The sequence below is a fragment of the Motacilla alba genome, chromosome 5, assembly GCF_015832195.1.
Source record: "Motacilla alba alba isolate MOTALB_02 chromosome 5, Motacilla_alba_V1.0_pri, whole genome shotgun sequence".
In the NCBI taxonomy this organism is placed as follows: domain Eukaryota; kingdom Metazoa; phylum Chordata; class Aves; order Passeriformes; family Motacillidae; genus Motacilla; species Motacilla alba.
Genome location: NC_052020.1, coordinates 9,112,624 through 9,136,341, shown reverse-complemented (window position 1 = coordinate 9,136,341; position 23,718 = coordinate 9,112,624). Strand labels below are relative to the sequence as shown.

General features: G+C 65.8%; 4 protein-coding genes across 6 annotated transcripts; 2 read left to right on the top strand and 2 right to left on the bottom strand.

The window, feature by feature from the left end:
- Nucleotides 1-48: 48 nt before the first annotated feature.
- On the bottom strand, nt 49-6,496 carry SSRP1 (structure specific recognition protein 1). Of its 3 annotated transcripts, none has more exons than XM_038138218.1 (18): nt 6,341-6,496; nt 5,698-5,855; nt 5,297-5,482; nt 5,022-5,127; nt 4,374-4,564; nt 4,076-4,306; nt 3,883-3,986; nt 3,647-3,775; nt 3,267-3,488; nt 3,111-3,183; nt 2,993-3,001; nt 2,571-2,709; nt 2,433-2,478; nt 1,813-1,936; nt 1,299-1,469; nt 980-1,071; nt 687-867; nt 49-436 (listed from the first exon to the last, which is right to left on the bottom strand). In XM_038138218.1, exons 2-18 carry the CDS (start codon nt 5,749-5,751, stop codon nt 368-370), a joined length of 2,127 nt encoding a protein of 708 aa, XP_037994146.1. In that variant the 5' UTR covers nt 5,752-5,855; nt 6,341-6,496; the 3' UTR covers nt 49-367. The 3 variants fall into 3 exon arrangements, with proteins under 3 accessions (XP_037994146.1, XP_037994147.1, XP_037994148.1); XM_038138219.1 differs by having other exon boundaries at nt 6,355-6,481; XM_038138220.1 differs by lacking the exon at nt 2,993-3,001.
- Nucleotides 6,497-7,260: 764 nt separating this feature from the next.
- On the top strand, nt 7,261-11,532 carry P2RX3 (purinergic receptor P2X 3). The gene is made up of 12 exons (XM_038138245.1): nt 7,261-7,454; nt 8,263-8,395; nt 8,497-8,571; nt 8,644-8,710; nt 9,185-9,278; nt 9,359-9,436; nt 9,633-9,774; nt 10,307-10,437; nt 10,538-10,631; nt 10,708-10,773; nt 10,954-11,031; nt 11,138-11,532. The coding sequence occupies exons 1-12, from the start codon at nt 7,315-7,317 to the stop codon at nt 11,249-11,251; spliced, it is 1,212 nt and encodes a 403-aa protein (XP_037994173.1). The 5' UTR covers nt 7,261-7,314; the 3' UTR covers nt 11,252-11,532.
- Nucleotides 11,533-14,015: 2,483 nt separating this feature from the next.
- APLNR (apelin receptor) lies at nt 14,016-15,431 on the top strand. The gene has a single exon (XM_038138249.1). It carries the CDS (start codon nt 14,078-14,080, stop codon nt 15,191-15,193), a length of 1,116 nt encoding a protein of 371 aa, XP_037994177.1. The 5' UTR covers nt 14,016-14,077; the 3' UTR covers nt 15,194-15,431.
- Nucleotides 15,432-18,904: 3,473 nt separating this feature from the next.
- Nucleotides 18,905-22,500, bottom strand: LRRC55 (leucine rich repeat containing 55). Its single transcript, XM_038138264.1, has 3 exons — nt 21,831-22,500; nt 20,505-21,307; nt 18,905-20,424 (listed from the first exon to the last, which is right to left on the bottom strand). The coding sequence occupies exons 2-3, from the start codon at nt 21,112-21,114 to the stop codon at nt 20,189-20,191; spliced, it is 846 nt and encodes a 281-aa protein (XP_037994192.1). The 5' UTR covers nt 21,115-21,307; nt 21,831-22,500; the 3' UTR covers nt 18,905-20,188.
- Between the last annotated feature and the right edge of the window lie 1,218 nt (nt 22,501-23,718).

Below are 23,718 nucleotides of genomic sequence, written 5' to 3'. Positions count from 1 at the left end.
GAAGGAGGGAAGGGGGAGCCAGCCCCACACCCACACAAACACCATCAGTTGGGTTTTTTTTTTATTCAACCCGAGTTGCCATGTGAACGGACCCAAAATACAAAAAAACAACACCAAAAAAAAAACCAACGAGGGAAGGAAAGGAAAGGAGAGAAACCCAAGTGTTTAGAAAAAATAAACCGATGGGATACAACGGTGAGGGACTGAGGAGGCACCTCCTGCCACCACGGGGTGCTGGGGGGACAGGGGAACCTGGTCCTGCTCCTGGGTGGGAGCCATCCAGAGCCCGGGACCCTGGTCCCTGCCGCGGGGCTGGCCCGCCCAGTCCTCTCCTCTGGGATCCAGCCTGGAGCCAGCTGGGATGGCGCTAATCTGAGCCCGAGGCAGAGTCCTCTGAGCTGGGGGGCGGGCTGGCAGCTCCCTCCTCCTCCGAGTCCTGCAGGTGGGGGACAAAGAGGTCAGCAGGGGACAGTGAAGGCAGGGCAGTATCCCCCACTACAACGGGGACAGGTGGTGACTTGGGGACACACCGAGGGATGTCCCCAAGGACATGAAGTACCAGAAGGACCCAGCCTCTCTCCAGCAGAAACCACCAGGATGTTCCCCAAGAAAGAGGGGCTGGGGCCCTCCCAGACAGTTGTTCCCCAGGGAAGAGGGACCAGGACGTCCCCCAGTTGTGACCCCACCTCCTTCTTGCTCTCTGCAGAGGAGCTCTCATCGCTGGACACGAATTCCTTGCTCTTGAAGCTGTCGCTCATGCCCTTAGCCGGGGACTTGGAGGACGAGGACTTGGAGGTGGCGCCTTTCTTGTCCCCTTTCCCTTTCACCTGCTTCTCCTGCTTCTTCTTCTTCTTCTTCGACCTCTCCCTGCGCAGGATTGGGTGAGCAGAGGGGACAGGAACCACATTACCTGGCTGGCCCCGGGAACAGCCCGATTTTGGGGGGCCAAGCCCTGCCAGCCCCTTGGCAGCACACTCACCCCCTGTGGCTGTCGGCCTTGCCGCCCACACTGTATTCCTTCATGGCCTTCTCGTAGTCCCGCCTGGCATCTTCCGCCTTCCGATCCCACTCCTGCAGCCAGAGCACAGGGTCAGTGAGGCCTCCTCCTCCACCATCCTCCAGCAGCCCCCTCTGCTCCCGCTTCTGATCACCCAGCTCACCAGCCCGAGGATGTCCCCACCCCTTCCCAACTCCCCATCTGTGCAACTCCAGGCTCCCAGGAGCAAGGAAGGGCCTTCCATAGCCAGCCTCCCCCGCTGTAGCAGGCCCAGCTCTACCCTGGGCCTCCCACCCCTCACCTCCTTCTTCTCCTTGGACATGGCCTTCCAGAGCTCCCCAGCCTTCTTGGACAGATCGGTGATGCTGATGCCAGGGTGGTCTGACTTAATCTTCTCCCGGCTGGCATTCAGCCAGAGCATGTAGGCCGACATCGGGCGCTTGGGAGCGTTGGGGTCCTTCCCCTTCTTGCTCTGGCAGGTGGAGAACACCCGTGGAAGCCCAATGCACCCCTCACCCAACACCCTGCGACCAGCCTCTGCTCGCCTCTGCACCCCCCAGCAATCCAGCTGAGCCCGGGCAGTGGGGCTGAAGGGTCACAGCTGGGGGTCAGGCTGCTGCAGAACAGCCCGACAAGAACCAGGATAGGCTGGGCATGGGAACAACGTGCCCTTGGAGAGGCTCGGCCTGGACCCATCTGGAGCAGCAACACCAGGCCAGACACCAGCTCTGGCCAGGGCACTGGTGAGTGCTGCAGAGGCTGAGGTCAGGCAGCTCACAGCCCCGCCTGACCCCGCTCCCACAGCAGCCCCTCACCTCCGGCTGCTTCTTGCGGGGCTTGCGGTCCTTGACGATCTTGGCCTTCTTGGCCGGTTTCTTGTCGTCGCGGTCGCTGTCGCCATCGCCGCTGGAGGAACTGGCCGAGGCGTTGCTGTCGAACCTGCGCGGGGGCACCAGCCTCAGAGCTGCCCCCAGACACCAGAGCTCCGAGGCTTCCCGGGCTGCAGCTGCCCTGCTCCCGCTAACGGCCCTCAGGGGAGCGGCCTTCCACGAACACGGCTCATTGTGTTCTGCTTCCTGGACGTTCGGAGCTCTCGTGGCGCCAGGGCTCAGCTTCAAGCTCCCCCCACAACTCCCACCCATCCTCACCCCAAGTTGGGGCTTTAACCCTCCTCCCAGCTGTTCTGTTTCCCAAAAAAGTGCAGCCAAGGCTTGCCCTGGAGCCCTTCCAGAACTTTCTCATACTGCCTGATGCCATTACAATGAAATGAGCCCAGAACAGCCCCAGCTGCCCAACACTTCCAAACCCAAGGCTGTACATTCCCAAATCCAGGTGATCCCAGTCACGCTGTGAGCATCTCTCAATGCTCACACAGCCCTAGAACAGCACCTTCCTATGGGGCTTTTAGATAAAGCCCTGCCTGGCCTCTACTCACTCTTCAGCAACGTCATCATCCTCTTCGCCAGGGTTGAAGGATGAGTCTGGAGGAGAAAGCGAGGGCTCAGTGCTACAGATCATCACTGGGAGCAGGAGCTGGAGCACCACGGCAGTCCCTCACAGCCCCAGCCCTCACCTGTCTCCTCCCCAGAGCCATCACTGCTGTCATTGGCATTCTCCTCCCGGATCTTGCCCTCCTCTTTCATCCTCTCCAAGTAGGCATCGTGCTGGTCCTCGTCAGAGTCAGCATATTCATCATAGCTCTGCTTCATTCCCTGAGGAGAGGCGGGACGAGAGCTGCTCCCTGTGCTCCCCTCTGGAACACAGCCCTGGGCAAGCACAGCCCTGGGCATGCACAGGCCAGGGCACAGACACAGCCTTGTCCCCTCCTTCCCCCCTCAGGGCCCCGGAGAGAGAGGCAGAGCAGTTATGGGGGTTAGGGGGGCCCTCGCACACCACACTGGGGTTACTGGGTTAGTCAGAGACCACCATGGCCATGCACAGGAAACCTGCACCAGGAGGAAGAGGAGGAGAAAGAGGAAGGGATATCGCACGGACCTTTTTCCTCTACAAGGGCAAGGAGAGAAAAGAGAGGTGAAAAAAGGCGGGAAAAGGAGCCGGATTCTGGGAGAGGGCAGTGCCAGCGGGCGCGAGCCCGGCCCCGCGTGGCTGATACCTCCTTCAGGCCCCGGTTCTTGATGTTCAGCTTCTTGGCGTTGACGAAGTCGAAGAGCTTCCCGTACTCCTCCCTGTGGGAGAGGGCACGGTCGGGCTGGGGGTGCCAGGGAGCCCCGGTGGGCACCTCCAGGCTGGCCCCACAGCCCACACCCACCTCTCGATGCTGCTGAAGGTGTACTGGGTGCCCTGCTTGGTCTCGATCTCGAAGTCGAAGGAGCGGGTGGTGGTGGTGCCGCGGGCGAAGTTGACGAAGGAGATCTCGTCGAAGCGGATGTGCACGGGGGGCTTGTGCACGTAGATGAAGCCCCTCTCCAGCGGGTACAGCAGCCCTGAGCTGGCCTTGTAGGAGCAGGTGATGCACTGGGCTCCGGAGTGTCTGCAGGACAAACAGTGCTATCCCTGGGGACAAACCCCCTCCCCGTGCCCAGCCCTGGCAGACAGGCCCTGCTCCCTGGCACGAATCCCACAGAGAGCCCCTTCTCCCGGCCATGGGAATGAGGTGGAAAGAAAGGGACTGGCCCTGCAGCGGCTCACCCCTGGAAGTTTCCAGGCACGGTGATCTTGCGGTTCACCAATGCCTTCATCACCCGGCTGACCATCTCGTAGAGGGACCCTGACATGTTCTTGGTGAGCCGCCCCTCAAAGCGCTTCTCCACCTCCTCCCTGTGTGGGGGAAGGAGGGCAGAGGTGGGAACAGGGTCTGGGGTGTAAGTAGCTCCCTCAGGATCCAGGGAGAGGTCTGGGAAGCGGCGTGGCATCGGGGAGCTCACTCATTCATGTTGAGGGTCAGGGAGATGTCCTCATCCTTTGAGAAGAGCAGGATCAGGAAGTGGTAGCGGGTCTGGCCTTGCTTTATCGGGGGGTCCAGGCTGATCTGGAAAGAGAAGAGGAGGTGAAGACACGAAACCCCTCCAAACCACCCTCAATACCCTTCCAAGAGAAGGCTGAGCCATTCCCACTCACCACGAAGAACATCTGGCGCTGGTCCTTGTGCGGGAGCAGGAAGAGGCGCAGCACGGTGGTGTAGGGGATCTTGTAGTCGAAGGTCTTGCCGTGCAGGTGCAGGAAGGTGGGGTAGATGCGGATGTCGTAGCGCCCGCGCGGCGTCAGGCACTGCAGCTCCCGGAAGATGCAGATGGCGTCTCCGGTGGCCTGGATCACGTCCGCCTTGGACAGCACGTTCTGGGCGAAGGCCTGCCAGGGGAGTGGTCACAAAGGGTCCCTGGCTGCCAGCCCTCGCCCTCCCGCCTGCCCCACGCACCTCCACGGGGTCCACGCCGTCCTCCTGGGTGGGGGGCACGTAGAAGCGGACCTCCATGAGGGAGACCTCGGCGTCGTCGTTCTGGTGGAACTCCAGCGTCACCTCGTTCTTGCCCGTGGTGCACTGGGACACATTGCTGAGCGGGATCTCGAACACCGGCTGCTCCCCAATGTCGAAGGACAGCAGCTGCCCTGCGGGGACGTCACGGCCAGCTCAGAGCTGTGCCCCACAAATCCCATCTCCAGCCACAGTCTCGCTCCTCCCCCAAAATCCAGCAGTGCCTCCGCTCTCATCACTGCATTCCCACCCTCCAAAATCTCCAGGCTTTATCCCTTCTGGCTGCATCTCTGGAAACTGGCACTGATCAGAAACACACAAAAGGGAACTATCTGACCCCATGCATCCTGGTCCCTGAGCTGGAGGCACATCCACCAGCTCCCCTGGCTCCCTGAAGAATGGCACACATGTGCAGATTCCACACCAAGCACAGCCCCCTGGGATTCAGGGCCCTCCTGCTCTCCTGAGATAGCAAATGTCCTCACTGTCCCTGAGGAAGCAGCTGCTCCTGAGGGAATGGCTGTGGCAGCAGAACAGCCACACTGGTGGGAACATCCCACCCCAAGGCCTCAGGCTACCACTAGAACTCACCTCCAAACCTCACTGTGCCCCAGTTCCAGCCCTTCACACACAGATCCTTCTCTGCGAGCTCCAGGCAATAGTGGGCCTTGAAGAAATCTGAGAGCTTGTCAAATTCCTGGGTTGGGCAAGAGGGGAGCAACACCGTCAGGAACCAGCAGTGCTCAGAGCCCCAGGTGACGCCCAGCCCCTGGCCACGGAGATGCAGGGGGCAGGGCTGTTCTGGGGCTGGCAGGAAGCAGAGCTGGATGTGGGACAGGGCCAAGGCAGCGGGAGCAGGGACTCACCGACTCCCGGAACCCGTCATACTTGTACACGTGGCCGTTCTTGGTGAGCAGCTTGAGGCCGTGCCCCAGTGCCACACGCCGCCACACGCCCTCGGCCAGCTCTGAGGCCTGGATGTTGTCCACCTTCCCCGTCTTGCTGTTCTTGAAGATGACGCCCTGCCGGCTCAGCCGCAGCCGCCCATCATTCTGTGGGAGAGCTGGGCATGAGGGGACTCGGCCCTATGGAACCATGGAGGAACCACGGCCCCGTTGGGTGCTCCAGGCACCCACGGCACCAACCTCCCACCAGCCGGCCACAGCTTCCTCCCCCACACCCTCCTCACCACACAGCATTCGCTTCCCCCATCCGCACCCCAACGCTGGCAGTGCCCCTGGGGCCGTCCCCCTGTCCCCTCGCTTACCATGGAGCCCTTCACCTCCTGGTAGATCTCGTTGAACTCCAGTGTGTCGGCCATGGCGGCTGCGGGCTGTGCGAGGGGACGGGGACGATCTCGGGGGGTTCAGCGGCCCCCTCAGCCCGGCATGCCCGGGGCAGCGGCAGAGGAGTCACTCACGGCAGCTGTGGGAGGACAGCGGCTGAGCCGGGCTGCCGACAGGCTGCTGGCGCTGCCCAGCGCCCCCAAACCCAAACCACAGCCCCCAGACTGCCCCTGCCCCAGCCCCGGGCGCTGCCTCTCGCGGTGGCACCTGACTGAGGGACGGGCCCGGCCCACCTCGCCCCTTCCCCAGCCGGGCCGTGCCCCAGGTGCCATTCCGGCAGCACTCGGCCGCCGCTGTGCCATCGCACCTCTCGAATGCCCCCACCCTGCCCTTCCCCTCCCTGATGCGGCCTCTCCGCACCCCAAGCCACCCACCGCACCCCCAAATCCCTTCCGAGCCTGAGCGCCCAAGCGCCCCACAGGCCTCCCCCCAACCCCAGGCCTGCCCCGCCGCCCCGAGCCTACTTCCATCTCAGGCCCGTTCCCCCATCCCAGCCCGGCCTGCCCTGACTCCGTGCTCCCCCCGTGAGATCCCAACACCCCCGCCATGCCCCAGCAAACCCACCCGGTCCCCCGCACCGCTGCTGCCGCCGCCGCCGCCGCTTTTCCCGCCTGCGCAGCGCGAACCGCGCGGAGCCGCCGCCGCCGGAAGTCGCGCGGGCTTCCCCCATGGCGCCGGTACGCGCTGGCGCCCCCTGGCGACGGGGCGGGCCCGTGCAGCGCTCTCCGCCGCACCGAGGGCGGCCCCGCAGCGCGACGGAGGCCCCGCCCACCGAGCGGCGGGGGCGGGGCCAGAGCGGGCGAGACCCCGCCCCCCCGCCCGCCGCTCTGCCCCGCCCAGAACCTCGAGATAAGGGGGGGAGGGACCCCATTGGCCAGCACGGGGCGAGCCCCGTGACGTCACCTGGTGTGGGGACAACCCCCCCCCAAACCCGGGGCGCCCCAAAGTGTTGGAAGCGGACAACGGGGCGGCCCAGAGCGGGGCACCCCCGAAACCGCACGCACGGGGCACCCCCATCGTGCTCCCCTGCAGGGGTATCCCCCCCAAACCAGGCATCCCCAGCCTGGGGCGCACCCCCCACGTGCATCCCAATGCGGGGCTCCCCGGTGCCCGAATGGGTTCCCCGTTTGGGGCTCCCCGCCACAGGGACCCCGGGGAAGGACGCCGCCTGCCCCCCTCCATCCCCCCTGGAACGGGGGGGTGACCCCTGCCGTCCCCCCGGGCCGTGCCCCCGCCCCCGGCCCCCGCCCTGCCCCCGCCTCCGCCCGCCCGCCCGCACCGCCCTCGCTGCCCGCACCCCTGCGGGTGCTGCCCACGCCCTCCGGTACTCGCACCCTGCCCGTGCCCCCGCCGGTACCCCTGCCTGAGCCCGCGCCCGCCCTGCCTCGCCCTGCCCGCAGCCCCGCTCACTGCCCGCACCCCTGCCCTGCCCTTCCCGCATCCCCCTCGGTTCCCGCAGCCCTGCCCGCCGCTGCCCTGCCCGCAGCCCCGCCTTGCCCTGCCCGCAGCCCCGTCGCCGGCCGCCCCCCGCGCTGCCCATGTCCCTCCCGCGCTCCCGCACCCGCTGGGTGAGCGACTTCTTCTCCTACGAGACCACCAAGTCGGTGGTGGTGAAGAGCTGGGTGGTGGGCGTCGTCAACCGCGGCGTCCAGCTCCTCATCCTCGCCTACTTCGTCGGGTGAGCCCCCCCGGCAGCCGCCGGGACAACCCCCGGGCACCTCTGGGCCAGCCTGCCCCGGGACATCCCCCGGGACACAGCCCCGATCCCTTCCCGGCGCCGCGGCAGCGCGGGGACTGCCACTTGCTGCTGCCGGTGACACCCGGGGGTGACGGCGCGGGGCAGCGGGGTCACAGCGAGGGGACACCGGGGGGTGGCGCGGGGTGAGGGGGTGGCCAGGCCGGGAGTAGGGGGTGATGGAGCACAGAGCGGGTGACAATGTGTCAGGGCCAGGAATTCAAGCGTCCCGGAGCAGGTGACGCGATGGGGGCAGCCAGGAGAGTGTGCCGGTTGACAAGGCGGGACAGAGGATGTCGGTGCGGGTGACACAAGGGGGACAGCCAGAGAGCGTGCCGGTGCGGGTGACAGGAGGGTGGCAGCGCGGGTGACATGATGGGGGCAGCAAGGTGTCGTTACGGGTGACACAAAGGGGACAGCCAGGACAGCATCTCGGGTGGATGACGGGAAGGGGACAACGTGGGTGACACCGAGGAGCAGAGAAGCTGCTCAGCCCCAGGGCATGACAGAAGGAGATGACCCGCGCTGAGGTTCCTGTCCCCGAGTGCTCCCGGGGGGTGACAGCAGCCACCGGCGGGGGGGAATGACACGGGGATGTCGGGGACCGGCAGACGCTGGCGCTGACAGCTCCGGGGGCCGGGGGGGGTCACGGGCAGGTCCGGGGGGTGCCGAGGGGTTCAGGCGGGTCCCGGGAGGTGCCGGTGGTGTCCGGGGGTGGCTGTCCCCAGCGTCACCCGCGGTGCTGTCCCAGCTGGGTGTTCCTCCATGAGAAAGCGTACCAGGTGCGGGACACCGCCATCGAGTCCTCCGTGGTCACCAAGGTGAAGGGCGTGGGGCGCTACGCGGGGCAGGTGATGGACACGGCCGACTACGTCACGCCCCCCCCAGGTGACGACCGGGGACCGGAGGGGTCGCTGAGGGGCGCGGGGCCACCCCCGCCTCTGTTCCCCCCTCTACGGACGGGTCGTGTGACAGCGACATCCCGCAGGGCACCTCGGTGTTCGTGGTGGTCACCAAGCAGATCCGGACCGAGGACCAGGCGCAGGGCGTGTGCCCGGAGGTGCGGGGGGGGCAGGGGGCGCTCGGGGGGACCCCTCGATGAGCCCCCCGTCCGCTGACCCCCGCCCCGCAGAGCGAAGCCGCGTTCCACTGCTCGGCGGACCGGGACTGCCGGGAGCTGAGCCCGGGCACGAGCAACGGTGAGGGACCCGGTGGGAACGGGGGCTCAGGGCACCGAGGGACCGGGGGGAGCCACCACGGGCGGGAGTGAGGGACCCTCGGTGGGCCCAGGGGGCTGGGGGGGGCCCGGGGTTCTGATGTGGGAGCTGGAGGTCAGGGAGAACCGGGGGTTCGGGGTCCCAGGGGTGCCAAAGGGGGTCCGGGAATCCCCGGGGTGCTGATGGGGGTCTGGGGTCTCGGGGGTGCTCCCAAGGGTACTGGCAGTGCTACGGGGGTCCCAGGGGTGCTCACGGGGGTCTGGGGTCTCAGAGATGCCCCCAAGGGTAGTGACGGGAGTAGAGGGGTCCCAGGTGTGCTGGTTAAGGGTCCCAGGGATGGTGACAGAGTTCAGGGGGCCGAGGTGCCAGGTGTGCTGATGGGTTAGGGGTCCCAGGGATGGTGACAGAGTTCAGGGGGCCGAGGTGCCAGGTGTGCTGATGGGTTAGGGGTCCTAGGGCTGCTGACAGGGCGCTGCGTCCCCTACAACGCGACCCTGCGCACCTGCGAGATCCAGGGCTGGTGCCCGCCCGAGGTGGACACCGTTGACGTGTAAGCGTGGCCGGGGGGACACAGGGAGGAGCAGGGGACATGCCCCCTGCCATGTCCTCAGTGTCACCCCCTTCCTCTAGCCCCGTCATGCTGGAAGCCGAGAACTTCACCCTCCTCATCAAGAACAGCATCCGCTTTCCGCTCTTCGGCTTCGAGAAGTGAGTGGCACAAGCCACGGCGGGACACGGGGGGACATGAGGACAGGGGGTGGGGTAACACAGGGACATGGGGACAGGGGACACGGCGACACAGGCACAAGAGAGTGGGGGGATACTGGGACGGCGGTCCGTGAACCCCAGACTGCTGCCTGACAGCACATCCCTCCGTGTCCCCTGTGTCCCCCTGTGTCCCCAGGACCAACCTGCCACCCCCTGGCAGTGGGGTGGAGCTGGGCCGGTGTCGCTTCCACCCACAGCTGCAGCCCCTGTGCCCCATCCTGCGCCTGGGGGACGTGGCACGTCTGGCTGGGCAGGACTTCCCTGCACTGGCTGCCACCGTGAGCGGGGACACAGGGGACACGGGAGGCACGGGGGGAGAATGGGGCGGGTGACGGGACACAGGGGTACAAGAAGGTGGGATGTAAGGGCATAGGGACATGGGACTTGGGGACACAGAAATATGGGATGTGGGACATGGGGACATGGGACTTGGGATGGGGGGGATATGGGGTGGTGGGACGTGGACATGGAAGATGAGGACATGGGCTTGCATAACATGGGGACACGGGATGCAGGGATGAGGGATGCTGGGAACAGGACATGGGGATACAGGAACACGGGACAGAGTGGTGATGTGGGGCTTGACACAGGGACGTGGATGGGGTTTGGGATGTGGGACTCGGGGACATGGGGTGTACATGGGGATTTGAGACATGGGGTGCAGGGGGACGGGGAGCTTGGGGAGATGGGAATGTGGGATGTGGGTTCATAGGACATGGAGCATAGGCCCATGGGATGCAGGGCTGTGAAGCTGTGGGGACCTGGCGCCGTGGGGCCAGGCTCCGTGGTGCTGATGCAGGGCTGGGGCAGGGAGGGGTGCTGGGGATCAAGATCGGGTGGGTGTGTGACCTGGACCGGGCCTGGGAGCGCTGCCTGCCCCGCTACTCCTTCACCCGCCTGGACAGCCTGGCCCGGACTCCTGCCCCTGGATACAACTTCAGGTATGGCCAGGACACGCACGGCACAGGGGTGCGCACTGCCTGGAGCAGTGCGACGGCATGGCTCCCATCCCCATGTCCCCGTGTCACCCTGTCACTGCAGGCACGCCAGGTACTACCGCTGGCCCGATGGCTCCGAGCGCCGCACCCTCATCAAGGCCTTTGGGATCCGCTTTGATGTCCTGGTGTATGGCAGTGTACGTGCGGGGCCAGGGACTCGCGGGGTCACAGGGGGGTCGGGGACTCCGGCCAACAAGGGCTCTGCTCCCCCAGGCCGGGAAGTTCGGCATCGTTCCCACCCTCATCAACACGGTGGCCGCTTTCACCTCCATCGGTGTGGTGAGTTGGGGACGTTCTCAGCCCCGGAGTGGTGACACCTCCCAGGGCACGAGGGGGAAATCCCATGGCCACAGGGCATGGGGACACAGCGCAGCTGTAGGGTGACAGCGGCCTGGCTCTGTGGGGGTACGGGGGTGCTCCCCAGCGCGGGGCCCCCCACCCCAACGCTGCTGCCCCCAGGGCACGGTGCTGTGCGACATCATCCTGCTGAACTTCCTCAAGGGCGCCGAGCACTACAAGGCCCGCAAGTTCGAGGAGGTCAGACATGGGGCCGGGGTGCCCTGGGGAGGGGGACACCTCCGGGGGGCTCGATCGGCCCCCCCAGCTGCAGTGCCTCACCCAGAGCCCGTCCCCTGCCCCGCAGGTGTCAGAGGCCGGCGTGCCCGCCACCCCCTCAGCGTGTCCCCCCGGGGCGCTGGGGACCTGCTCCCGGGACAAGCAATCCACCGACTCGGGCACCTTCTCCCTCGGCCTCTAGCCCCGGGGCCATGGGGCAGCCCCCGCCTGTCCTGCACGCTGCGGGGCAGCCCACGGCCTGGTGAGGGGCTCGCCGGGACCCCCGTCGGGCTCCTACTTCCCACCCAGGCTCCGGTGCTCCCCCTGTGAGCCCCATCAGCATCTGACTGTCCCCAGTGCCTTCCCCGGGCTGTCCCAGCACATCCCAGTGTCCCCAGTGTCCATACGAGGCGCCCCAGCCCTGTCCCTTGCCCCCAGGGTGCCCCTCCCCCGGCACCTCCCTGTCCTTGCCACCCCAATAAACCCGTGGCTCGCAGCATCCACCCGTGGCCAGCTTTTGGGGGGGCTCGGGGCGGTTTTGGGGGGCCAAGGGGCAGGGTTGGGGTGCGGGAGCTGAGGGAAGAGGGGTCAGGGTGGTGTCCCTGGGACGGGGGACACCGCGAGGGGAGCTGCCAACAGGAGGAGCGCTGTGCCCGCAGCGCAGCCCGTGGAAGCGGGCACAGAGGGACAGGAGATATGCCCTAGGGGGTGTCACTTCCTCGGTCGGATGTGAGTAACTGTGGATTCGGAGGAAGCTCCCGGATCCCTCCTCGTGCAGGGCCAAGCGCTGCCCTTCCTGCTCGGGGTGGATGGGGGGAATGAGGTTCGGCTCCTCATCCCATTCCGTGGGGTCTCCCGCCCCAATCCCCTCGCAGAGCCAGTGGGGAGGGACGCCGTGAGCCTGGCTTGTTCCCAATGGAGCCGCTGGTGCCAGGTCCCGGGGTTCACTCCTGGGAATGACAAACGAGGGTCCCTCGCTGGTGCCCAGCCCCCGCCCCGCAGGGAGAGCGGCTCCTGCCCTCCCCCCGCTGCAGATAGCGGGGCTTCTTATCAGCCCCACGGATTCCTTATCAGCCCAGCCCTGGCCATCCACCCGTGGCCACCACAAACCCAGCCTGGGGGGCTCCTTCCCCGGCGCCGGGACCAACGGGACCCCCTGGGTGGCACCGAGCCATGCCAGCTTCCAGGACAGCGAGGGGGTGACCGGGACACTCAACCCGCAGTTTTTGGAAAGGGAAGAGCCTGGAAACGGATTCGTGTGCGGCGGCTGGAAATGGATACTTGTGCCGCGTTCCAATTAGGACAGGGATAGCTGGGAGTGTTATTAATAGTAATTAATAGAACTGCTCATTAGCGGTCCTGCTCATTAGCGGGGCTCCGGCCAGGGCGGGAGCAGCCCGGGGAGCCTCGCTGCGATCCCGGGGGGCTCATTAGCAGCGCCGGTGTTTCCCCGTTAATGTTGCTAATTAGCGGAAAGGCTGGAGCCGTGTCTGCGGTGGGGACTGCGGGGTTCCGGCCCTTCATTCCAGCTTGGGATTTGAACCGGAACCGGGCACCCTCAGTTTCTGGCTTTAAAACCTCTCTCTCCGCATGCCGGCTGTCCCGGCACGGAGATACGGGATCGCTCCTTATCTCCAGCCTGGTTTGCTCTCCCGGCTGACTCTGCAGCTCTGGGGGTCTGGTTTGGTACCCCCACCCCCGGGGTCCCCTAACCTGCAGCCCCATTTACCGACCCCTTTCCCCCTGCACCACTCCGTCTCATTTTGGAGGCTCCTGTGAGCCCTCCCCGCCTATTTCAGCCACTGAATTCCCCCCACAACCCCTCCTTTACACCCCTCTGCTGATAGAAGTGCCCCACTGAGCCGGTGGGGGGTCCCGGGGGCTCTGTGCCCCCCCCAACCTCCGTCCCTGCACTGGGGTGTTAAACCTGCCCCTTCCCACAGCCCATCCCGTGCTTAATCCCCGCTTCGGCCCCAGCCCAGGATCCAGCCCAGCCCCCCCTGCGTGTCCCGGGGGATTTGGGGCTCTTCAGACCTCACTCTGCAAAGTCCCGCCCGGCTTCTTCGGTTCTTTTCCCCAGAGCTGGAACTGTGAGAGCTCAGTCCCAGTGGGACAATCCCAGGCCACCTCGGGGGGGCTTCCCTCCTCCCCCCAGTGTTTATTTGTGGGGTGGGGGGAAGTTTGCTCCCTCCTGGCTCAGCGTTGCCGCTCCCTGAGCAGCCCGCGGAGCTGGGACACAGCGAGAGCTCCGGTAGCAGCCGCTCCTGCGGCAGCTGCTGCCCTAAAATGGTCTTTTTGCAGCGTGGGGGGTCCCAGAACGCCCCTCCCCGCCCAGGATTCTTGGCAAATGTATAAATCTCCTCGGCACATTGTGCTCAAAGGGGGGGCTCGGCGCTGGGGGACCCCCCGGAGCCGCCGCTGTGCGCACAGCGAGGCAAAGCCGGCAGCAAAACGGGGAATCCCGAGTGCCAAATGCAAAATGCCAAATGCACACCCTCCCCCCCGCAGTGCCACTCCCTCCAACGTGACACCAACCCCCGGTGCGACCCCCCCCTCCCGCTGCCAGGTGCCCGATGTGACACTGCCCGTGCGAAACGCGGCCCCCATGTGTGACACCCCGGCGCTGAGCGCGAAATGCAGCCCCGAGGTGAAACCCCAAATGCTGGCTGAGACCCCCCCCCCGCTCCTCAGCTCCCCAGAGCCGGATCCCAGCAGCGAAGGCCACCGTGGTGGGCCACCAAACCCCCCGGGCGTGGCGAGGCCGGGGTTATCTCGGGGGTCGGCGCGTTGACACGCGGGTGAGAGCTCGGTAAAACCCCTCGGGCAGGAGCCAGATGGAGGTGGGGGGAGCTGTGAAGTTTCCCACGGGGGCTCCCCCCGGCCCTGCCTCCTGCCCTGTCCCGCCCGTCCCCTCCAGGAGGAGGGCGGGGAGGAGGAGGAAGGGGAGGTAACGCGGTGGGATTCGCTCCGGGGCCGGAGGAGCGAGCGAGCCCGGGATGAGCTGAGCGGAGCGGAGCCCAGCGCCGGCATGGAGGAGGCGACGGACGCCTACACCTACGGCTTCGACAACGACACGGAGTGCGACTACGCGGAGTGGGGCCCCTCGCTGGCCCTGCTGCCCACCATCTACCTGCTGGTCTTCCTGCTGGGCACCACGGGCAACGGGCTCGTCCTCTGGACCGTCTTCAAGGGCGGCCGCGACCGCCGGCGCTCGGCCGACACCTTCATCGCCAACCTGGCCGTGGCCGACCTCACCTTCGTGGTCACCCTGCCCCTCTGGGCCGCCTACGCCTGGCTGGGCTACCACTGGCCCTTCGGCACGGCCGCCTGCAAGGTCAGCAGCTACCTGGTGTTCGTCAACATGTACGCCAGCGTCTTCTGCCTGACCGGCCTCAGCTTCGACCGCTACCTGGCCATCGTGCGGCCGCTGGCCACCGCCAAGCTGCGCTCGCGGGTCAGCGGGCTGGTGGCCACCGTGGCGCTGTGGCTCCTGGCCGCCCTGCTGGCCCTGCCCGCCCTGGTGCTGCGGCGGGCGGCCGCCATCGGCGGGGACACCAAGATCACCTGCTACATGGACTACGGGGACCTGGCGGCGCAGGGGACGGAGGGCGCCTGGGAGGTGGGGCTGGGGCTCTCCTCCACCGCCCTGGGCTTCGTGGCCCCGTTCGCCGTGATGCTGACCTGCTACTTCTTCATCGCCCGCACCGTGGCCACTCACTTCCGCCGGGAGCGGGCCGAGGGGCCCCGCAAGCGCAAGCGCCTGCTCACCATCATCACGGTGCTGGTGGCCGCCTTCGGGGGCTGCTGGCTGCCCTTCCACCTGGTCAAGACCCTCTACGTGCTGATGGACCTGGAGGTGCTGCCCTGGTCCTGCGCCTTCCACACCTTCCTCAACAACCTCCATCCCTACTGCACGGGCATCGCCTACATCAACAGCTGCCTCAACCCCTTCCTCTACGCCTTCTTCGACCCCCGCTTCCGCCACGCCTGCGCCGCCCTCCTCTGCTGCCGGACCCCCGGCCCCGGCCCCGAGCGCTCCGCCAGCTACTCCTCGGGGCACAGCCACCCCCCCGCTGGCAAGGGCGGCCCCGGCCCGGGGGGCAAGCTGGACCCCGCCACCCAGGAGACGCTCTTCCGCTCCTGAGCCCCTCCCCGACCGCCCCCGGCGCCCCCCGAGCTGGTCTACTCGGGGGGAACAGCCCCCCTCCGCCTCGCCCCAAAGCCTGGCTTGCTTTGGGGAGCCCCCGCTGGAAAGCCCTGCTCGCGGGAAAGGGAAACTGAGGCACAGCCGGGGAGGAGCCCCTGGGGGGCTCGGGCGGGGGCGGCTACCCCGGCACCCCCAGGGCTTTGTGTTTTGTGACAAATAAATGAATTTTGGTTAAAAAAGGAGCAGGGTGTGCGCAGTTCCCTCGGGGGAGGGGGCTGGGGGGATGTGGTGGAAGGGAGGATGGAGGGGTGGGGGTGTGGAGGATGGAGAGTGTCCGTGAGCGAGAGTGCAGTGTGTGGGGGGTGTGTGTGCACCATGGGGCGGCTCTGCCTGGGACGGATTCTCCTGGTCTCTTCCTCAGCAACACTTTGGGAAACGCAGGAAAACCTCCATCCCAACCCTTCGGGGCATTGCAGCACCGGCATGGGGGTGTTTGACCCCGTGGGGTGGGCACCTGCCTGCCCCAGCCCCCCCGGCCGTGATTGTATCAGGCGGTAGCACTGAAATCCCAAATCCCATTTTGGAGCTTTTTCTCCTTATCTGAGGCTGGGACGAGCCCCGGGTGACTCACCTGGGCGTGCATTGGGACCTGGTGCTGTGGAACACCCAAACCTGAGGGGTGGGGACATGGGACCCCCCGGGTGCAGATGGGGACACGGGACCCTCAGGGTATGAGAAGGGACACTCTGGGCATTGATGGGAGCTTTGGGCACCGGGCAGGACCCCGGCTCACCCCAACCAGGAATTGGATGAGCCACCAAATGGCTCCTGTCCCATTCCCCCCCCCCCCCCCCCCAGCCCCCGCCGCTTCCTGAGCCTCTGCTCGAAATAAATCTTCCCCCTATTTGCTATTTACATCCTTCATTTATCGGTGATGAACTATGCTATCTCCTCAGCCTTTGTTCTCTCTTGGAAAGGATGCGGGATCATTACTGGGTTCCTTGGGATGCTTCCCGTCGGGGGAGCTGCCTCCGCCTTCCTGCCGGCCCCCACCGTGTTTGGGGGCCACCGCCCGGAGTCTCCCCGTGTGGGGACGGTCCTTTGTCCAGGGAGAGGGAACGGAGGGGGTGGCCACAGGGCCGGGGACTGCACAACCCCCCAGCTGGAGAGGTGGGAGCCTCCTTGAGGGTTTTGGGGAGTTTCCAGACAGATCTGGTTTGGTCTAAGGGCTGGGGGAGCTTGAGGGGTGGGAATGTTGCATCCAGGGACACGTCCCAAAATGTGTTTACATTCCAGTGCTGTCCAGGCTCCCTCAGCCTGGAGAGACGCCTGGATATCTCTCATCCGTCTGTCGATCCAGCTGTCCGTCCATCAGTCCAACAGTCCCCTCCTCCATCCATCCATCCATCCATCCATCCATCCATCCATCCATCCATCCATCCATCCATCCATCCGTCCCTCCATCCTTCCGTGGGTTAATGGTTTTGGGGTTACAGGGGCGTTGCTGGGTTGATGGTTGGATTTGATTGTAAAGGTGTCTTCCAATCTTGATAATTCTCTGATCATTCCCTCCCTCCCACCATCCTCCTTTCCCTCCCTCTCTCCCTCTGTCCCTCCACCACCCCCAAACACCCCAGCAGCGTGGGGGTGTCGGCTTTGCTGCCTCCCCCCGTCCGGCTCGGCCGCCGGGCGCGGAAATGGCCGCAGGCGCCCGGCCAGCGGAGACGGAGCTGCCGACTTTCTATCCGCGTCTTGGAGATTTCCCTTTCCCTTCCAGGAGGGAAATGTTTGGTTGAGGAGTCTCTGGGGAGAAATGCAGGGACACTCCAGAAAATAACAAGGCCGGAGCTGGGGGTGAGGGGCGGCAGGGCCGGACCACCCGTCGGAAGAAGATAAGGAAGGTGTTGCCTTCCTGAGAGTGCCTGGGGAAGATGGGGAGGGAAGATAGAGGGGGACAGCAGGCACGGGGGGATGGGGAGCATCCTTGGAAAGGATGGCTGGGGAGTGGGGGGTGGGTGTGATCCTCAGGGAGCCTGGGGCTCTCAAACCCCACAATGCGATGCCTTGGGGACGCTGCAGGGCCGGGGAGCACGGCCGGGGTTCCCCAAACCGTGGTCGTGGGAATGTGACACGGAAAACGGAGATTATTTTGCACAGGGAGTAAAAGTGGGCTCCAGGGAGGATGGATGCACCAGGGATAGGAATTGGGACGAGGCTGGGGACAGGTCCCCCGTCCCCCCATCGCAGCTCTCCCCCCACCGCCCTTTTCCAAGCTGCCAAACGGGATGTTCATCCCCCCCCCGACCTCCCCCTGCCTCTCATCCCGCCCGGGGGTGCCGAAATAATCTGGTGGTGCTAAGGATGTCCCCGGGCGTCCCCTTTGAAGTGACCTCCGTGTTTACAGCCCGGCTCGGGCTGCTTCACACCTCCCGCCCCAAAGCAAACGGAGGGGGGGGGACGGCGTGGGTGGGGGGGCTGCAGCTCCCGTTTGTGCCGGGAAATCTCGGACTTGCCAAAGCCGCGGGAAAGCTTTGGCACCCCACCCAGGGCTCAGAAACTTTTGTCACTGTGGGGTGGGAGCGGTGGCTGCCGGGGGTGGCATTTCGGTAGCGTCCCTGCCTCGGTGCGTCCCCACGGGTCCAACCCCCCCCCCTCCCCTCGCAATAGGAGGGGACCCCCGAAGGTCTGGGGTGACCCTGCAGGACTGAGGAGAGGACAGAGGGGGAGAACAGCGAGAGGAAAAGGGCTGGAAAAGATGGGGGGCCAGTTCTGGTGGGTGGGGGAAGTTTGGGATGGGAGGTGGGATTGTATTATGTGGATGGATGGATGGATGGATGGATGGATGGATGGATGGATGGATGGATGGAAGTGTTGGGAGGAAGGGAACGATGGGTGCACGGAAGGAGGGATGGCAGGAGCAATGCCAGGGTTCGGGGGTGCCCCGGGCACTGGGCTGGGCGCTGGCAGCCGCTGCCCGCCCGCTGTCCCCACCGCTCCCCCGGGGCCGCCGGCGCGGCCGGACGCGGCACAGCTGCTGCCCGACCTCTGGGCTCCGGCCAGGCGGGACGGGGCCCGCGTCCCTCGGAGGGGGTCCCGGGGAGGGGGGGGACGCGGAGGTGACCCGGCGGCCACAGCTGGGCCCCGCCGGGGCCGGGAGATGCTGCCGGAGGAATAACAGGAAGCGCTGGAGGGAAGAGCACGGCTGATGCCTTGTGCAGGCTGCGGGACGCTGCCCGTGCCCGCTGCGCGCCTGCGGGGGGCTGCCACGCACATGTCCCTGTCACACACACGTGTCCCCCCCGCCACACGCGCGTCCCGGCCCCGGCTGCGCTGACACTCTTTATTGTCGAGGTTTGGCGCTGAAAAAGTGCCCCGTGGTACAAAACCCGCGGTTACAAAACGTACAAAGAGCGGGGTCGGGGGAGAAGAGAGGAAAAAAGAGAGGAAAAGAAAGGAAAAATGGAAAGAGAAGAGAAGAGAAGAGAAGAGAAGAGAAGAGAAGAGAAGAGAAGAGAAGAGAAGAGAAGAGAAAAAAGAAAAGAAACGAAACGAAAAGAAAAGAAAAGAAAAGAAAAGAAAAGAAAAGAAAAGAAAAGAAAAGAAAAGAAAAGAAAGAGAAAAGAGTAAGAAGAAGAGTGGAGGAAAGGAAAGGAAAATAAGGAAAATGGAAAGGAAAGGAAAGGAAAGGAAAGGAAAGGAAAGGAAAGGAAAGGGATAGAGAAACAACAAAATCAAAAGACAAGAAGAAACAAAAGAGAAGGAAAATAAAACATAAACATAAATACAAAAAGAAGAGGATGAGGTGAGGCAGAGGAAGGAGCTGGTGGGATGCAGGTGGATGCTCCATGCCCATGTGGCTGGTCCAGGGGTACAGGAGTTGTGGGAGTGTGCAGGGGGTGTGGAGCAGGGGGGTTCTTGGACTCACTGAAAGGAAAATAATAAAACCCCAGACAAAATAGAGAAGGCAGAGGCCAAGTTCCCTTTCCCGGGGGCAGCGCTGGGGCTGGGGTGCAGCAGGAGCCCTTTTGGGGTGGGCTGGGGTTAAACCAAACCCCCCTCCCCATGCACTCAGCCTCCATGGGGGACAGGGGAAGGGACAAAGCAGCCCCCAGGTGACCCCAGCCCCGCTCCCCACCTGATGTGCTCCCACAGTGACAGGGTGACACAGACACCAGGGACAGGTGACATAGGCACTGGGGACATGGCCATCCCGGCTGGACAGAGGGTCGTTGGCTTTCTGCTTTTTTTTTTTTTTTCTTTTTCTGCCCTTTTTTAGAGCTCCTTCCACCTCCCAAACCTCCCCCAGGGCGGGCAATGCTGGTGCCCGGGTTGGCCCCGAAGAGGAGGCAGATGTCATCTCTGGGAGATGCAATCCCTGGAAGGTGCCATCCTTGGGAGAGCCCATCTCCTGGAGATGTCACAGCCCATCCCACTGCCAGGCTTGGTGGTCCTGGTGCTGTTCCAGCACATCCCGATGTCACCAGCAAGGTGCAGGCATGCCCTGGAACAGTGGTGACGAGCCGGGTGTCAGCAACGCTTCCCGCCCCCCTGGATTTTTGGGGAGGCTGGAGAGTATGCGCAGGATTTGGGGGCTCCAGCAGCGCTGCTTTGGGGCTGAAAGCAGGGATTTCCTCGATGCCCCCAGGAGAGTGGCCGTGGTTCCCAAGACACACACACTTCGTCCTCTGTCTCTCCCAGGCAGAGGTGGGGGGGTTCCCAGGGGATTCCCAAATCGCTGCCTCAACCAGTCCTGGGCAGTGGGAACAGCACAGGAGGGGGTCCAAGCTCACGGCAACGGGGGGTGCAAAAACTCCCCACTTTGGGGCAAAAGGAAGCAGGGCTGTCCCCTGGCGTCCCCGGCGTCTCGAGGGCCACCCCGGCACGGGGGGGCGGCAGGAGGGGACGCGGACAAGGCACAGTCTGGTGTCCCCGCGGGGGCGGCCGGGCCGGGGGGTGGCCGGGGCGGGGGTCTATCGGCGGCGGCGGAGGTCCCTAAACATCCTCGTCCTCGCTGGCCTTGCTCCAGCGGTGGCAGCAGTTGGCCGTGATGCCCAGCAGGAAGTTGGTGGCCACCGAGGCGATGGAGACGACGAAGCCGACGAAGGCGATGAAGAGATAGTCGTCGAGGGTCAGCGTGAGGTGGCAGGCCTGGAAGCTCTCCTCCGTCAGCGACAGCAGCGGGGCCCCCGCCACCTCGGGGGGAGCCCAGCACTCCGCCTGCTGCGAATCTGCGGGACGGAGGGACGCCGTCAGCCCGGCCGCCGGCGCCCGGGCGGGACGGGGCGCGGGGGGTCCCGGCGGCACCTACCCGAGGAGCAGCGCTGGATGCGGCCCCGCAGCCACTTGAGGAGCGGCTCCATGGCGCAGCCGCAGAGCCAGGGGTTGCCCCCCAGGCGCAGCCCCACCAGGCCGGGCAGCCCTTCCAGGGCGTCGAGGCTGAGGGCGGCCAGGCCGCCGTAGCTGAGGTCCAGCTCGCGCAGCTGGGCCAGGCCGCGGAAGGCCTGCGGGTGGACGCGGCGCAGCCCCGGGTTGTGGCTGAGGTCGAGGCGCAGCAGCGCGCTGGCCTCGCGGAACATGTCGGCGGGCACCAGGCTGAAGTTGTTGTAGCTCAGGTCCAGGTGCGCCAGGCGCCGGGCGCCGCGGAACAGCCCGGCCGGCAACGCCGCCAGCGAGTTGTTGCGCAGGTCGAGGGCGCGCAGCTGCCCGTAGCAGCCCAGGTAGCCCGGCGGGATGCTGGCGATGCGGTTGTGGGCCAGGCTCAGGTTGCCGGTGTCCAGCGGCAGCTCGGGGGGCACGGAGAAGAGCCGCAGCCCGCTGCAGTCCACCGCCTGCCCGCGGCAGCTGCACAGCACCGGGCAGCCCGCGCCCGCCGCCGCCACCGCCGCCGCCGCCGCCAGCAGCCAGGGGCCCAGCAGCATGGCCTCGTGGCCCTCACGGGGCGCCGGGGGCCATCCCGCCCGCCCGCTCACGCCGAGGGCTGCCGGCGGCCGGCCGCGGGGCCGGGCTGGCGGCGGTCACGGCGACGTTCCCGGCATCCCGGCGGCATCCGGGGGGCGACGCCAAGCCCTCCGGGGGCACCGGCGGGGCCGGCGTCGGGCCGTCACCGGCTGCCTGCGAGGAAGAGGAGAGGGGGGAAGCCGTGCCGGCCGCACGCCCCGCCGGGGGGGCCGCCGCTGCTGCGGCCCGGGGTGGCCTCCGGGGCAGCCACAGCCTTCCCGTGCCCCCCGCGCCAGGGTCGCTCCTCCAAGCATCCCCCCGGCATTCCAGGCAGAAAATGGCCCTCCCCAGTCCTGCTGACCTTGGCCAGCCCGTCTCGGCTGGTGGTGGGCAGAGCAGAGGTGCTGCTCCACGGCCCCCACCGGCTCCCACCAGCCCCCCGCCACCACGAGCTGAGCCCGGTGCCAGGGACACCCTGTCCGCCTCTCTCCCGGGGGAAGATCCCCATTCCCAGCACCCACCGGGGTCCCCCCGGGCCTGCCCTCGCCCCCCACCACCTGACCGTGTCTGCTCCATCCTCCCTCGCCCGCACCCCCGAGCTCCATCCTCTCCCACCGGCCCACCTTGCCCCGCTCACTCCCCATCCCCACAGCGCCCCGACCCCTCCGCTGAGGCCGGGCTGCCCCGGGCTACTCACTGGCCAGGGAGGGAGCAGGGCCTGGCTCCCTGCGGCGATGTGGGGGTCCCGAGTGGCGATGTGGGGGGCTCCGGACGGTGATGGCGCGGTCCCCGGTGGCCGACCACACCCCGGAGGCCGCCAAGTCGGGAGCTGGGCTTCGGCAGCGGCGGCCAAGGCTGCTGCGAGCCCGGCGATGGGAGCAGGTCTTTCCCCACCTCCTTCCTCCCCTCCTCCTCCTCGTCCTCCCTTGTCTCTCTCTTTCTCTGTCTCTTTTTTTTTTTTCCTCTTTTTTTCCTTAGGGCCAGATACTGACGTGTCGGTGTCTCTTAGCAACTGCCTCCACATCTCTGAGCAACAGGAGAGCGGGATGCGGAGCCGCCGAGCCGGGGAGACAGCGGCAGGCGGAGGTGCCCCCGCCTCAGGGACCCCCTGCCCAGGCCGGGGGACCCGCACCCGCACGGCCCAGGCACCCGGCAGGGATGGAGCAGGAAGAGGGCTCCATCCTGCTCCCCTGCCCCGATCCCCAGCCCTCCCACACCCTCCCAGCCCCGGGAAGCATCCTCGTGGGATGGGGTGAATCAGGGGTTCCCAGGCACTGAAAACAGAAACAGATGACGTGGCGGCAGAGGGGAGAAACGAGGCAGCCGGGATCCAAGGGGAGCTCTAGGAGCCAAAGGGACTGCTGGGATTCAAGGGGTGCTGCCACCCTCCTGTGCTCCTGCTGTGCTCACAGCCCTGGAAAATGCCTCAGGTTGACATGGATTATTTTGCTTCACGCAAGCTGAAACATTCCTTTTCCCTTCTCCGTTTGGAGGGACACGGCGGGGTCAGCCACCTGCCCCCTCCCACCTGAGAATGGCCCTTTGGGATCACAGGGATGCCCACGGTTTGCTCCCAGAATGGTGCAACACCATGGCTCCAGCATTTCTAGGAAGGAGGCACTTCCACATCCAGCCCGCCCACGTCTAGGGGATCCCTGCTTGATTCTCTCCTGCTGATTTCAGGGAGCTGCTCCTTTTTCCAGCTGGCACTGGAGCCCGCTGCTGTGCTGGGGGGCCTTTTGCTCCCCACATCCCATGGGATGGATCCTCCCTGGTGCGGAGCTGGCAGACAGACAGCACAGCCGCCTCTCCTGGGGTGGCATTAACCAGCAGCGCTCCCGGCTCTCGGCAAGCTCCTGGGAGCTCCTGGAGTGCGAGGCCAGGCTCCCAGCGGGCTCCAGGAGCCGAGCAGAGCCAGCGGCAGCACAGACACCTCATTAGCGCTCAGCCCGGAGCCTGGCAGCGCATCCCTGCCAGCAGCTGTTGGCGCCGAGGTTTTTTTCCACTCCCCCACTGTTCCGGGCTCCACTGGCACCAAAGAAACTGGGAAATTGTCCTGACTGGTGCTGGGCTGCTGCAGAGCTCGTGTCCTCCTCGCCCAAACCCCTGTGGTGGTGGCCATGGGACAGGGTGCTTGCGGGGCATTGTCCCTTAGGAAGCTGGGGGAGAGCAGGCTGTCCTCTCCCTCTCACCCATGAGCTCCCTGCCTGAACCCATCCCAAAAGCATTCCTGGGACAAAAGTCCCCTTGGGCGAGCACTGGCTCTGGGACTGAGCACTCCAAGCCCTTCCAGTCCATTTCTGTGGAAGGAGTAGCAGGAGAGCTCCAGGGACTCTGGCTCCATAAATCTACCTTACAGCCAGAGCCCTTTCTGTTTCAATCCATCCCTGCTCCTGTCAATCCGTGTGCATTCAGGCTTGGGAAAGGCAGAAGGAAGGAGTGGGATGGGTGCAGCTCTGCTGCTGGGGGGGGGGGGGTCAAAGCTGCCCCACTGACAGATCCCTGGGGACCCATCCCCTCCCTCACCCTTCCCAAATCAACCCAGCTCCTGCTCAAGACAGGCAGGATCAGTGGGACAGCCACAA

Bases quoted from the DNA above. Each gene is read 5' to 3' on its own strand.
- LRRC55 (XM_038138264.1), bottom strand. From the start codon at position 21,114: ATGCTGCTGGGCCCCTGGCTGCTGGCGGCGGCGGCGGCGGTGGCGGCG. The intron at 20,425-20,504 runs GTAGGTGCCGCC...TCCGTCCCGCAG, and splicing joins CATCCAGCGCTGCTCCTCGG to ATTCGCAGCAGGCGGAGTGC.
- APLNR (XM_038138249.1), top strand. From the start codon at position 14,078: ATGGAGGAGGCGACGGACGCCTACACCTACGGCTTCGACAACGACACG.
- P2RX3 (XM_038138245.1), top strand. From the start codon at position 7,315: ATGTCCCTCCCGCGCTCCCGCACCCGCTGGGTGAGCGACTTCTTCTCC. The intron at 8,396-8,496 runs CCAGGTGACGAC...AGCGACATCCCG, and splicing joins CCGACTACGTCACGCCCCCC to CAGGGCACCTCGGTGTTCGT. The intron at 9,775-10,306 runs GTGAGCGGGGAC...GGGCTGGGGCAG, and splicing joins TCCCTGCACTGGCTGCCACC to GGAGGGGTGCTGGGGATCAA.
- SSRP1 (XM_038138218.1), bottom strand. From the start codon at position 5,751: ATGGCCGACACACTGGAGTTCAACGAGATCTACCAGGAGGTGAAGGGC. The intron at 3,184-3,266 runs GTGGGTGTGGGC...CCTCTCCCACAG, and splicing joins ACCTTCAGCAGCATCGAGAG to GGAGGAGTACGGGAAGCTCT. The intron at 437-686 runs GTGGGGTCACAA...CCCCACCTGCAG, and splicing joins CTGCAGAGAGCAAGAAGGAG to GACTCGGAGGAGGAGGGAGC.